At 27.6% G+C, this 14,744-nt stretch overlaps 1 protein-coding gene across 2 annotated transcripts in view; it reads right to left on the reverse strand.

Annotated features, from left to right (window-relative positions):
• Positions 1–14,744, reverse strand: part of dia (diaphanous related formin 1) — a 48,930-nt gene that overhangs the window by 14,060 nt on the left and 20,126 nt on the right. For both annotated transcript variants that reach the window (XM_071180199.2, XM_087159110.1), the window contains exons 12-18: positions 13,260–13,376; positions 6,512–6,630; positions 6,175–6,341; positions 5,710–6,096; positions 5,369–5,483; positions 2,944–3,036; positions 2,615–2,811 (exon numbers count right to left, since the gene is read on the reverse strand). In XM_071180199.2, coding sequence (XP_071036300.2) covers positions 2,615–2,811; positions 2,944–3,036; positions 5,369–5,483; positions 5,710–6,096; positions 6,175–6,341; positions 6,512–6,630; positions 13,260–13,376 — 1,195 coding nt within the window. The remainder of the gene's footprint in view (positions 1–2,614; positions 2,812–2,943; positions 3,037–5,368; positions 5,484–5,709; positions 6,097–6,174; positions 6,342–6,511; positions 6,631–13,259; positions 13,377–14,744) is intronic.

The following is a 14,744-nucleotide window of genomic DNA, read 5'->3' on the forward strand; positions in this document are numbered from 1 at the left end:
CCTACATATTTTTCAAGTGCATTCTGAGAAATAAAAATTTCTAACCCCTCACCTCAATCAATGATTTTAAAGTTTTATTTGACTAACTTTTATTCATGGAATAGTTTTTGTGTGTGTATGTATTTTGTATGTTATTATATATATATATTTGTATGTTATATATATATATATATATATATATATATATATATATATATATATATATATATATATATATATACAAGTTCAAAATGAAGAATAAAACAAAGAAAAATAATAGACATATGAAAAAATAGAGACTTGCAGCTTAAGCTCAATAAATGAAACTTATTGTCTTTCTTAACTTTCTTCGTGTTTTCTTGTATTTATTTATTTATTATGTATATATATATATATATTCATTTATTAGGTCTAAAATTATTGACAATGAAGTTAATCTGAAATTAACAACTCTTTCCTTTTCTTGCTAGATTTATCAAAAAAAAAGGCACAAAAATTTTACAACTGAAAAGTTTTAGGAGAGAAACAATGTTCTAATTGGCTTCTTGGGAATAAAAATTTTTAAAAAAAAAAAAAATTCTTTTAGAAGAGATGTTTTTTGTCGTATTTGGAAGTCAACTTTTCATTCTAGTTATTCGTAAACAAAAGTACAAGAATACATATAAAATTAACAAAATTCAAATTACACCAATTTCAATGGGGATGAAAAGGACCTTAAACAGGCCAAATGCAGCATACACTTCAAGTCGAATATCCAGTATCAGGGAACAGTATCTTTTATTTTATCTTAGTATTAATATTTAAAAGTATAAGATTAGACTATATTTTAATTTTGTATATATTTTCATCTATTTTTCTTTAAATAAGCTTTTAATTTCAAGTCAATGTATATTTTAAATAACGAAATATTAATAATGCTAATAATTGACAAAGATCATTAAAATATATTATTTGACCCATTTGAAATTTAATTTTCAAATATCATATATGCAAGATTTATAAAAAAAATATACAAAAATATTATTTGAATCAATTTAGTCTCTGTCATATTTGACATCAGTCTCAGTAACTTGTTTCATTGCAATATTACTAAATAACTTTCTCGGAGACCATTACTTTATTGCAATATTTGTGTGATGCAATAGCTGCCAACTAAGCTGATTTCTATTCAAAATGAAATTTGAAAAATTAATAAAATTACAATCATAAATGACTAAATCTTTATTTTATAAGATTTTTAATTTTACTTCCTTATGAAAATCACAATGGTATCATCTTAAAATACATATAGTTATGCTGTGCCTACATATATAGATGAAACTATACATATTAATTAATTTATTTATATACTAAAAATACTACAATATGATTTTCAAACTTTTAAAGCAACATGTGTGAAAACATTTATATCAGTGGTTGATTACATAGCTATAGCAGGACTGCCCAGCATAATTTCATTGTTTTGTAACAATCATAATTGTAGAATATTTGAAAGTTTCTTCAAGAGAAAGAAATATCAGTATAAAATTGCAATTTCCAGCATAAATCTGAGTTATTTATTAAATATTACTTTATATTTAGATAAATGAAAAAGCAGCATGGCTCAGCAGGAGAGATCAATGGGTTGAAGCAAAATAAAGATTTTTACAAAGTAATCATTGTATGAGAGCAAGAAAATGAATGGAATAATCCAAAATCAAAGTGCTTTCTCTCATAAGTAAGGGAAAATTTTGAAAATAAGTCCCGATGAGCTTTTAAATCACACAGAAAAAAGGGGATATTAGTAATTACAATTGGTCCATTAAATAGGTCGAGGGAATAATGTGGTTCTCACAGTTAGTAAAGGGTAAACTTTAAAATGTTAATTCATCTATTCTTGAATCCAAAAATAGAAAGAGGAAGTGAATAATTAAGGGCCAGAAAGCAGTTAATTTTGAATAAGAAATTACGAAGGAGAATTTAGATAAATAAAATGAAATAATTAGTCAAAGCTTCTTATGTTACATAACTATTTATTTTGGGCCAGATAATACTGCCTGATAATCAAAATATCCGGCCAACTGGCCAGATACATACTGAAAGCTGAAAATATCTACCTCTCTAAATTTCAAGGTGCTTATTCTACTCAATTATACATAGTTATGTACGTAATATTAATAATATAGTGCATGAATTTTCAACTAAATAAAAAATTTAGTGTTACTTTTTTAAGAATGTTGGCTGCAAACAACAAAACTTAGTAAAGCTTGACAGTTAAGGTGAAAAAAAATATTTTTAACAGATCATTAAAAAAATTCTCAGAAACCATAACTTTTATATCTTGACGGTAAGACCATCGACCACCTCAAGAACACAAAATGGTAACAATTACGAAGAACCTGTAATAGTTAGTACTTCTGAACTATACACCATTACATGAAAGAAATAAAGGCAGAGCAAACTCAAATGAAATTTCACTTATGAGTTTCCAATCATTCTTCAGCTATTCAATTTTGTCAAAATACGCATTGAGCATGCAAGGTGGCAATCAAAAACAGATAAAATTTGTTTCTTTACAACTTTACATTTTAAATTATCAGATCAATTTATTATCTATTTTTTTTAATTAAATATATATTTCTATAAATATACATACTGTGACGGCAAATTGTTCAGCTTCTGCTAAATCATTATACTGATCTTTAAATTGTTCTAATCTTGCTAGCTGTTCTGGTTCCGGCATGTACCGTATTAACTGTTGTAACATGGCATCAGTTAGTTGTTCCTCATCAACATGCAATATGTATTTTACCATGTCATTTGTAGATATTTTAACAGATCCCAGTAGAATCACTAAAATAAAAGTTAAAATAAAAATTAAACAGCTATAAGCAATATTTTTAAAATTATAAAAAATAAACTGAACAAACGTAAAAGTTGTATTGTTCAATATAAAAATTGAAACTCAATTTTCTTCACACTTACTTAAATTTTGTGCAGATTTGGCATCTAAAACTTTCAATTCTTTTACTTTTTTAGCTGGTTTCTTCTCATCAGGTTTATTTGTATCTTTTTTAACTTTAAAAATGAAAGAAAAAGAAATTAATAAAGGAAAATGAGGGGAAAAAATACAGCTAAAATATAAGATTCAAAATAAAATAAAAAGGTTTTTAAAACATATCTTTACCGAAAAAGAGCATTGAATTTTGTTTTTCCCAAGTATATAAAGCTTGATTACGGATTATATTGCTTATAAAAAGTGTAGATTACATAATATATAGATCATATATAATAGTAGTTGATACATAATAGTAGATTATATAATACACATCAAGCTTTAGATTACTTAAAGTTTGAGTATAGATTATATAAGAAACTTAATCAAATTGCAATTAGAAAAAAATAAATTTTTAATACTTATAAAATTCATGTCAATTATAAAACTTGGGTTTGGCATTTAATCAATGGCACTTAAAATAATATACTAACCATACTACATCAAAATACTAAAATATTTTAACAAAAAGCATTTTAGTATTTTGATTATCATAACTGCCATTTTATAATTAATATTAAGAACAGATACAAAGCACAGTAGTACGTTAGAGTGAAAACATACCAAATAATCTTTGTATTGACGAAATTTTAATAATAAATTATGTTTGTATAAGCACAGCAAAAATTGATCTTTTTAAAAACTTGGAGTTTTTAAAGGTTTCAGTCATGAAAAACAAAATTCAAAGAATTAATGCAAACATTTCATAAGTTTATAATAGTTTAAACCTTTCTTGTTTGTAATTTTTTGATGTAAATCAAACCTTAATATCATAAACTGGGAAGGTGACACAAAAATACTTAAAGCATGAAAAACTGGCATTTTTAACCTTTTAAGTGAAGTAATAAATGCATTGGACTTTTAAAAGTAATATAGGATATCTGCACTTGAAGAACTGGAAAATAATGAGACTCTATTTTCTATTAATATTTTATCATCAATAACTTACTCGATTTTAACTAACAATTTTCATCAATATAATAATAATCAATATAATACATTACATATTTTTAATTTTTTTCCTGCTAAACCAGGTTTTCTGAATTTGAAATAGTTTTAAATTCAATAGATTTCCTTACAATGTTTTATCTTTATTTGAGATCTTTGGAGATACTTTTTTTTCATTTCAACTTGTTTATCTTCTGACATAGCAGTCGAATATATCACCTTATTTATTTTTTTCTGATTTTTCTTGGAGACGAAAAATACCAAAATTGTTCGAAACCCTTTATCAGTATCAATTTCTTCAGGATCCATTACATGTTTTATTCAATCATTTTGTAAAGAAATTCTTTAGAATATTATAATTGCATGGTTGCTTACAATGTGCTTAGGCAGGAATAAGTTTTGGGAGACCACTACAATGCAGTCAACATACAATATCATTAACAAAGTAGGTTTTTATTTAAATGGTTCTCACATTTTATGTCTTTCTTATTGTTAGGACAATAAGTGAGTCATAAAATTAATCAAGAAGACGCTACTGTCTGGAAATCATGAGATGAGCTCTCCATGAAACTATCAGTCAGTCACCACTACAAAATCCACAATAAGTACCGACATACAACAAAGATGTATTTTTTATAAATGGATTTAAAACATTATCTCCTTCTTATTGTGGTGACAATAAGTGATTCATAAAATTAATCAAGAGAGAAGCTCTCTGTGAAATTGCTGTTAGTGGGGACAAGGACTTGTCACGCAATTGTCTGGCAGCATGAAAACTGATTTTCAAGAAAGTATTTTAAAAAACTAACATACAAGCAGCAAGAATATTTCATGTAAAAGGAAGTCTAGAACTAAATTTTTTTGTCTAAAAAATTTCTTTTCTCATGCGTGGAAAAATATTACAAAGTTTGACTTTACTTAACAAAGCAAAGATCATAAGCAGTATTGATACAATTCAAAGAAATGCATGCTATAAACAATCTCACATCCTTGAGTCGAACTTATCCTGAGTTTTATTTTAAGAATACTTAGTCTTCTGATGGAGAAAAAATCAATATCATTATTTAAAATTTTTTTACAGAATTTAGCATTTAGAAAAAATCATAATACATATTTAAGAATGTGAATCTCAACCATTTAAAATAATTTTTAGATTTTTTTTATACATTTATTTTACTAAGAACCTTTTAGATAAAACCTATAAAGATTCCTTTCTGCACTCAATGTTCAAGTGCCTTAAACAGTTTTCACAATGATAATAATAATATAAAATTAAATTAAATGCTGATACTTTTAGTGTAATTTAATTATTTTTGCAAAAAGTAGTGAATATTAACTAGCATATAAACACTCGTTAGACACATTTATAAATATTTTGACCAAAAATATTTAACAAAAAATTTTCACCTTGAGGCTTAGAAGAAAATTTGGAGGACAGCATTTCAAAAATATCTTCACTAGCAAGCTTTTCTTCATGAACTGATACCCAAAAAGCTTTTTCTGATAACTTCTGTGGATGAATCTACAATTGAAACAGAAAAATATCAGTTTACGACAGCAAAAAAAAAAAGGAATATCAAAAAAAAAATCAAAAAAATCTGAGATTTATTTAACAAACAAAAATACTATAAAAATCCCTGTTAGCCCAAGAAAAAATTTCCATTTTACTTAACACGCCATAAATGTAACAATTTATCATACCAATAATTTATTATTAATCACTAAATCAAACAAATTTTTAGCTTTACCTTTTTCCAGTTTACTCGTTTTAATGGAGTGTCTAAAACATATTTCTTCTTGGGTTGCATTCCATGAGGCAAAACATTAGTTGGCGGTGGATTAGGGGAAAGACCACCAGGTGGAGGAGGTGGAAATCTCATTCCGCCCATTCCAGGAGGAGGTGGTGGAGGAGGAGGACCACCCATACCTGGAGGAGGAGGTGGTGGTGGCGGACCCATTCCAGGCATGGGAGGAGGTGGGGGAGGACCCATTCCTGGCATTGGAGGGGGAGGAGGTATTCCACTGCCAGGCATAGGTGGTGGTGGTGGAGGACCACCTCCAGGAGGCGGAGGTGGTGGAGGAATAAAAGATCCACCCATTGGATTAAATCCTTCTGGTAGTTGAGGTAATTTGCCCTAAAACAGAGTGTTCATCATAAAAATTTAAGTATTGGTAATCACTTTTAAAAAAGTGCAAGTTTGATATAAACTTACTCCTTTACGAACTTCAGAAATAATTGCTTCATATTCCCGTAATTTATTCTCAATTTGTGATAATTTGGCTTCAGATTCTTGTTTTGCAGTAAGTGCATCTTCAAGTTTTTTGCTAAGCTCTTCGCCAACCCGATCTTCTTCCTGTTTTGATTTGTCAATTATGGTTTCTGTAATAAAAAAAATAAATGCAACGAATAATTTTATATACATATATATTTTTTCACTTATCAAAAAAAAAATAGAGAATTTTATGATTTTTAATTATTTGATTTTTTTTTTTTTAAATAATAAACATTACAAACCAAAAAAAAAAAAAAAATACTACTTTATATCTTACCTATTAAAGGTTCAACATCAATTTTAAAACGCTTTGTGTGCCTGAAATCTGGATCACAGCCACTTTTGTGTAATATAATTTGTGAAACACATTCTTCTATTAATCTATAATATGCAGACCTAAAAGAAAATAACTTAATTCAATATTTTGTTTATTCTTGTAAAACACAAAAAAATATTGCTCCACATAACTATCTAATATGATTCATTGAAATAGCTACTCAAAGATTTTAATAACACAATAAAATGAATAATAACACAAGATAGAACAGCTAAAATATTAAACAGCACATTGAATGAACAAATACAACTGTTTTACATGTTTCTGTAAAGGCATGCTGAAGAATTCTCAGAATTCTTAATTGAAACATCAATAATTGAAAGCATATGTCTGTGTAAAATTTAAGTTTTTTTCAATAACTGTGTAACGAAAAAAAAAGTTCATTATAAGTTGAATAATTTAAAATTGTATATTAGTTTCGTTAAACAATATATTAATTTGGTTAAAAGTTAACTTTAAGAGTCCCCCTCAGGCTTAAATAAGATTCAACTTCTTCCATGCTAACTTATTATGAATTATAAAAACACAATTTCTTTATAATTCAGAAATTAATAAATAATTTTTATTCATTGAAACATGTTTCATTCAACCTTCTCAACAAATTTTAAGGCTCTACCTTTAAAACATTTTCATCAAAGTTCCAGATTTAAAAATACCTACAGGTTAGAAATTTAAAATTTGGCCACTAGATTCAATGGAGCATATTTCAAAGGAGAAAAATTATTAATTAGTTACTGAATATATATAAAAAAAATAATAAATACCATTTGTAATTCTTCAGTTTACCTAAGGAAAGTTGAATCTCTTTACTGCTGAATAAAAATTTTATCTAGATTTGAGTAACAAATGTAAAAGTGATTACATTACAGTAAATTCAAAATGTATTCATGTTCTGAAAAAAAGCTACGAACAGCCATTTTGAATATTTATGGAGATACTCAGCCATTAAGTTTGATTATACCTATTAACTTGTCATTACTGTCTAAAACAGTGTTTCCCAACCTTTTTTGTGTCATGCCCCACCTAAGCCATTCTAAAATTCTTATGTCCCCCTATGTAACATATACATAATTTTTAATATTAAAAAATTTAATTGTTCACTTAAGAAACTTAAATGATAGGTTTTAGAAAAAAATCACTAAGAAATTGCTAACGAAACACAGTAAATAAATTTTCAAAACATGTAATGAAAAAACTAAAATTCAAATAGTTTTAATAAAGATTTTTCTATAATAATTTAATATTTTAATTTAGTGAGATCATTGCTGCACAGAGATTTTATGTTAGGTTCCAATTTGGTTAGCTTCCGTCTCAAGTATCCCCGTTGTGTTATATCCAGACGATTTCTTTTTTTAGCAGTAAATCATTTACAGCACTAAATCCAAATTCAGCTAAATATGAAGATGGAAACGGTAGCAATAGTTTTCTTGCACATTTGGTTGAATTTGGGTTTTTGATTTCCTCACAAAGCCATGCCATCACTCCTTTTATATTAAATAAAGTTTTAACTGACTCATCATTTTGCATTTTTGCGAGTTCCTCTTGATACTGCATATTTGATATATCAGACAAATCCACTAACTTTGGCTGCATCATCCATGTTGGAAAATCAATTTGTTTTAAATCAGAGAATCTTTCTTTTAAATCAGCCGATAGAATTTTCAGATGATCGGCAATAACAAGTAAGGTGGTATTATTTACTTCGCATTTTTGGTGCCAATGTTGTTAATATATATCTGACATAACTGACATAAGGGTAATGAAACCAAATATCTTCGCTTTTGCATCAACAAGAGTTTTATTTGTTCCTTGAAGTTGCTTATTTAATATATTTTGTTTTTCAAAGATATCGAGTGAGTAACTCACAAATGCTTTATCATCGACTGTTAACAGATACTTCATTTTAGGTTTGTGGCTTAAAAAATCACTAAGAATATCAAGAAGTTCCATAAATCTTTTAAAGCAGTTCCCTTTAGAGAGCCATCTTACTTCAGTGTGAAGTAAAAGTCTAACATGGTCTGCATTTTGTTCTTCACAAAATAGCTTGAAGAGAAGCTCACATTTGGCATTAGCTTTAACATCATTGATGCACTTTATTACTGAATGCATACTTGCCAACTTAAAAAAACTGCCATCAGTAAAACTTTTTTTACGAAAAATTTAAGACCATTCGAATTATTTAATAAGTAACAATACACCACAAATGAATAATAAATATATTAATTATAGAATCTATCACATGATTGAATGTTGATGAAGTGAGAACCAAATTTTCAGTAAATTTTTTAATTGCACTTGTTAGAAAATGTACCGAAATATCTAATCAACCAATCATTTATCATCTCAAATTCTATTACAATTATTTCAAATTCTATTACAATGATGCTACTTTTTTTTAAAAATGTTATATGCAAAATAAAATAGTTCTTTAAGTTTCTAAAGTTAAATAGTTAATAAGTTAAATAGTTTCTTAATAAATCAACAGCAAAAGAGGATGCTGAATTTAAAGAAGCTGAAGTAGCCTTCTTTGCTTTAATTAAAAAATCTTTTTCAAACACTTGTTCGTGACAGATTTTAGAAAATTTGGTTTTTAATATAAGCAGGCTTTCTAAAGTTTTATTAGACATAATTGTTCGCGATTCAGTACGGTTCTTTCTAACCAAACTAAAAATTCTCTCACATTCTGAATTTGAATGTGGTATGAGAAGAATTGACAATACAATGTTTCCAAATTTTTCATACTTAAAAATGCCATCCGCACCTTTCATTTGACTTATCATTGACCACTGCACATCAATTGATCTATCTGAAACAGTTATTTCACTCAAATCTTCCAACTGAAGTTGGCAAAACTGTTTCTGCAGTTCATCCATTGCTGTAAGCTTGGTTTCATTACTTTTTGTTTTTAAAAGGAAGGGAAACAAATTTACAAAATATCTCACGCTTTCAAAACTGGAGTTTTCAATTTTATTTAAGTCAGCAACTTCAGCATGTTTGAGTACTTGATCATTTAAAGGGAATTTCTTAATAATATATTCACAGGCAGTTATGAAATATTTGATAACAGCTGAATAAAACAATGATTTTTCTTCTTCCGAAGAATTTGAAATTAAGTCCATTGCTGCGTTGCCTATAACTAAATCTTGCTAATCTTTATGGTTGAAAGAAGAATGAAAATTGACGCATGTTAACTCTTTTCCTTTAACCTCAGAAGGTTTAATAAACTTGGAAAAAAGTTCTTTTAACAAATCCAAAAGAAGAGCTCCTAATCGATGAATTTGTGGGGAAGATGACTGCAAAATCACATTTACCTTTTCAAATGTAGGGATAACATTTAAAAGAAATAAACTAAAGCACTTATTTAAATCTGAAGACAAATACATAAAAATTTTCTCTTCTTTGGATAAAGTTGAAGAATCTTTTTTAGCTTTATGTCTTTTAACCATATTCACACTTTCTTGTTGTGAACTTTTCCTTTTTTTTTATCATTAGTTGGGTCCTGTTTATGTGTCATAGGCTGTTTTATTATAGCACAAGTCTTAGTTTCCACTTTAGGCTTATCCTTCAATTTATCGACTGTGTTGCTTTCTGTATCAACTACTTTTGGTATTTTGAAAAATGACAAAGTAGATGATACAGACACACTGGAAGTAGAAACTTCAGCTCTAAAATAGCTCATAAGTGGATCCCACTGATTAACCAAGCGTGTAAGACTTCTCCCTAACGATAACCAGCGAGTTGACACATGTTTAAGCACTTTTTGTGCTTCTTTACCATACTTTTCCTGAAATTTCTTAAGAGAGTCTTTACAATTAACGCTCCTTTTTAAGTGGTAAAAAATATCTACCAAAACTTCATCTATCCTAACGGGAAAAGTTGCAGCAGCTTTTTCAGAGGCAAGATGTATTAAATGGCAGCAGCATCAAATTGATATTATGTGCTAATTTTCCTTCTCTAAAAATGAAATCACACCATTTTTCTTTCCCTGCATAACAGAAGCATTATCTGCACTGAATGCTATACAATTTCTAAAAGGAATGTTATATTTAGCAAACACATTTAAAAGAAGGGAGCTTATATTTTCACCTGCGGAGTTTCCTTACAAATTTGGGATTGCCAATAAAGTACTTTCAATGCGTTTAAGATCCACGTTAAAATAACTCACCACAACTGGGTTCAACTTATAATCAGCTTCGTGACTACCATCACATGCTGCAGTAAATGCTTGTTCTTGCAAATATTTAATAATTTCTGAAGTTCGATCCATAGCCATTTCATGGACAAGGGATGCAGTTTTGGTTTTAGCACATCCGTAACGTTTCTCAATTTCACTTTTCGGAAACATCTTTCGAAAAAGCGGACCCACATGACTGGCGGCATTTAGCGGAACATTATGCTCAACTAAAAAAGAGGTAAACAATAACTCAGCACTTTACAAATGGTTTTACTCTAGCTCCGTAGCAGCTGATAATCGCGGAATTTTGCCGATGCGCTAATCGTGCAACGCTAAAAACGGGGGATCCGTATAAATTTCAGGTTAATCCGTAGGCCTGCAAAATTTGACGTAAATCCGTACATTTTACGGATAATCCGTAAAAGTTGGCAAGTATGCTGAATGTAGTACTTCATTTAGAACAGACAAGATGTTTCTAGCTACCAAGTTTTCCCTATGAATAACATGCACGAGAATCATTTCTGAATTCTCATCTTTCATCAATTTTAAGCCGCCATTTTTCTCAGGAGCACCATCTGCAGCACAAGATATTATGTATTTATTGGTATATTATTGACATCTATATACTTTTTTAGCTTATTATATATATATCGTTGGAGGTCATGGTGCTTTCTAATCTTTTACGGAACAACATTTGTTCAGCAAAATGTCCTTTATCAATATATCTTATGTAAGTTATCAATACTGCCACACTGCCTATCAAAATTGATTCATCCATTTGCACTGAGAATTTTCTTGTTTTCAGCATGTTGTTTTCAATATCTTCACTCATTTCGTCTATTCTTCTGCTAACAGTATTGTTACTGAGTGGCATAGCTTTTGCATCTTTTTTAAGAATCGTTTTAAGAGATGCTGATATTGGCGATTTTATTAAATTCTCTCCTGTAGTATGATTTTTCCAGATTTAGTGATGAATAAAGAAATTTGATAACTAGCCTCAAGAATACGATTATGAGTTGAAGTGTGAGCAGTAAATAGAGACTTTACTTTTGTCCTCTTTTCAAAATTTTTCTTTAAAGTTCGAAAGTCCGCGTGAAGTCTGCTGCAGGTAGGTTACCTTGACAATGCCAAAAACCCAGTTGATATTCTAGTCTCGTCAAAAGAATTTATAATATTTATTGGCTGCAATTATTTAAGAATTTGATTTTTTCTTTCAATTTTGGCACCGAAATCTAGCATTGCATTTAAATGGTCCGGAGCAAAAGGGTTAAACTCGTGTCGAGTGCATTTTCGAATTGCCCCCATTAACAATCAAATTGCCCCCCAGTGGGGCGTGGGCCCCACGTTGGGAAACACTGGTCTAAAAGATTATCCTTAAAATAACAGCAAAAAAATTTTAATGAAATTATTGTATAATATGTTGCATTTATAGAATTTGGAGGGGGGGGGAATGTATCTCAAATATTTTAGTCAAGAACACACTTTAGAAGTTAGCAGGGATAGTACCATATTGAGAATTACAAATTACATTGAGATATTCAAATAGATAAATCATTATTTCTAAATTTCATCATTTCATAATTCTTATAGCTATTTATTCTTTGCCTATGATTAAGAATTTATTAAATCACATTATTCATAGTTAAGAAATTATGAGTGAGAGTAATTATTTTAAGAATAAGAGTATTATTTTACAAGTAATATAATTTAAAAAATAAATTGATCAAGTAAAGTTTACAAATCCAAAAAGAAACTAGTTTTAAAAGTGTAACAAAACTAAAACTTAACATTTTTATTAAATTATGTTGAGATAAATTATGTTAAAAAAAACAACTGATATATTACTATGTAAATATTTTAAGAATAAAAATATTATTTTATAAGTAATATAATTTTAAAAAATAAATTGTTCAAGTAAAGTTTAGAAATCCAAAAAGAAACTAGCTTTGAAAGTATTACAAAACTAAAACCTAAATTTTTATTACATTATGTTGAGTTACATTATGTTAAAAAAAAAAAAACAATTCATATAATATTACTATAAATTACATAATAAATTAGTATAACTATTTAAAAAAGCTTTTATAATAAATAAATATTCAGTTTTTTTTAATTAATTATAATAATTATAATTTTTTTGTGACTTTTTCTACCTTTTTTATGTTACCAATTCGACAATTATTTTTACATATCAAACACTATATACATTTACACAATTGCAAAATTCGAAATATCTTAACTTTAACATATTGATGAGCCTTATCTAAAAAGGGAGTCCTCAGATTTCTCTCAGAATTTTTTTAAGACTATACTCCAATTAATGGTATTTTAACCCTATAATGGTAGGTTTATATGTGAAAAACATATTTGTAAGAATCGTTTAAAAAATCAAATACTTTTTTTTCTAAACTTCTGACTATTCAACATAAATATCAGGAATTCTTCCATGTATTGAGAACTACACTAACTGGAATACTTCTGAAAATTTAAAATTATATATAATTATTAACTTACCTTACAGTAATGTCATCCCGAATACAAAGCAAATGTTGTAAAATTGATAAGAATTCACTTTCTGCCGGAGTATCTGAAATTGATTGCCTTAGTAATTCATAGCAATCAGTCATATCTCTATTTTTAAGTTAAGATCTAAACAGACAAATAATTTCACAATGAAAAAAATTGGAAGTCTGTACATTCTATATAATTTATTTATTTTTTACCAATAATTAATAACAAAAATTCCTTAATTAATAAGAAAATTCAGTGCAAACTTAATATTGTAAATTCAGATAAGAACAAAAAATCCTTATATTTCATGGTAAATTCAATACTTTAAATATGGATAAACATAACTTAAATTTTTATTTTAAAGTAAGTGTTTGAATTCAAAGAGTAATTTAATTGTGGTAATAAAATAATATAAAAGCTCCTTTTTTATTTCTGTGATACTTTTCTAGCATTTTTTTTTTCAATATTTCCAGAATGTTAATAATTAAGAACATAAACAATTTAACATTTCACTTTTCTTACTAATTCAAAAAGTAAAACATTTTGTTAATTAACAAAAATTTCCTTAGTTCCTTCAAATGTTTAATATTTAACTTATAAAATTCTTTCTAACTAACATCATTTAGTATGTGAGCTTTTAAAGTGAAACATTAGCTAAAATTCATACAAAACATATTTTTAAAAAAAGCTTGCAAAAAAAAAAAGAATAAGACCAGTCAAATACTTAGTAAATAAAGTTCATGATATCTTAATATTAATAATCAGCAACATTAAAGAAATATATTTATTCAAGGAGGCTTAGTTCAATATCATTTTACGAATTTAACTAATTCAGGATTGCACCCTTTCTAGAAAGTAAACTAAAAGTGGCACACTTCCAAAGAAAAAAACTAACATTTTTGAGTACCACCTATTCTAATATATATACTATGATTGGTCTATGTTTATCAGACATAGCCTGTGTCTAATGCTTTCTTAGTTGAATGTTTCTAAGTTCTATTCTTAGCTGTGTCTAATGCTTTCTTAGTTGAATGTTTCTAAGTTCTATTCTTTGCTGTGTCTAATGCTTTCTTGTGATATTTTGTAGATGGGTTTTCCAAAAATGTTTAGATATACTTTGTAGTTTAACTCATGGATTGATTGAAATCATAAAGATAAGCAGCTACTCTAAGAAAAATTATAAACTTTTAATATTTAAATGTTGATGCTTAATGATGTTAAGGTTAGAAAATCTTTGAGCAAGAAAAACATCAGTTTACTAATAAAAATACTCTTTTATACATTAATGAATAAAATGTTCAATAATTCTTTGTTGAGAATATCAGGATGGTTTAACTTATGAATAATTACATTTCTTGCAATTTTAGTGCAAATCATTTCAACAGGTGTTGGTACAAATATCACATAAAATAACATGTTGAAAATAAAATATAAGGAATAGAGTAATTATAAATCAATTTTTTAATTACTCAAATGAAAAAGATTTTT

Source organism: Parasteatoda tepidariorum, chromosome 1 (assembly GCF_982258835.1).
Source record: "Parasteatoda tepidariorum strain Cologne lab strain chromosome 1, Ptep-v5.0, whole genome shotgun sequence".
NCBI classification, from domain to species: Eukaryota; Metazoa; Arthropoda; class Arachnida; order Araneae; family Theridiidae; genus Parasteatoda; species Parasteatoda tepidariorum.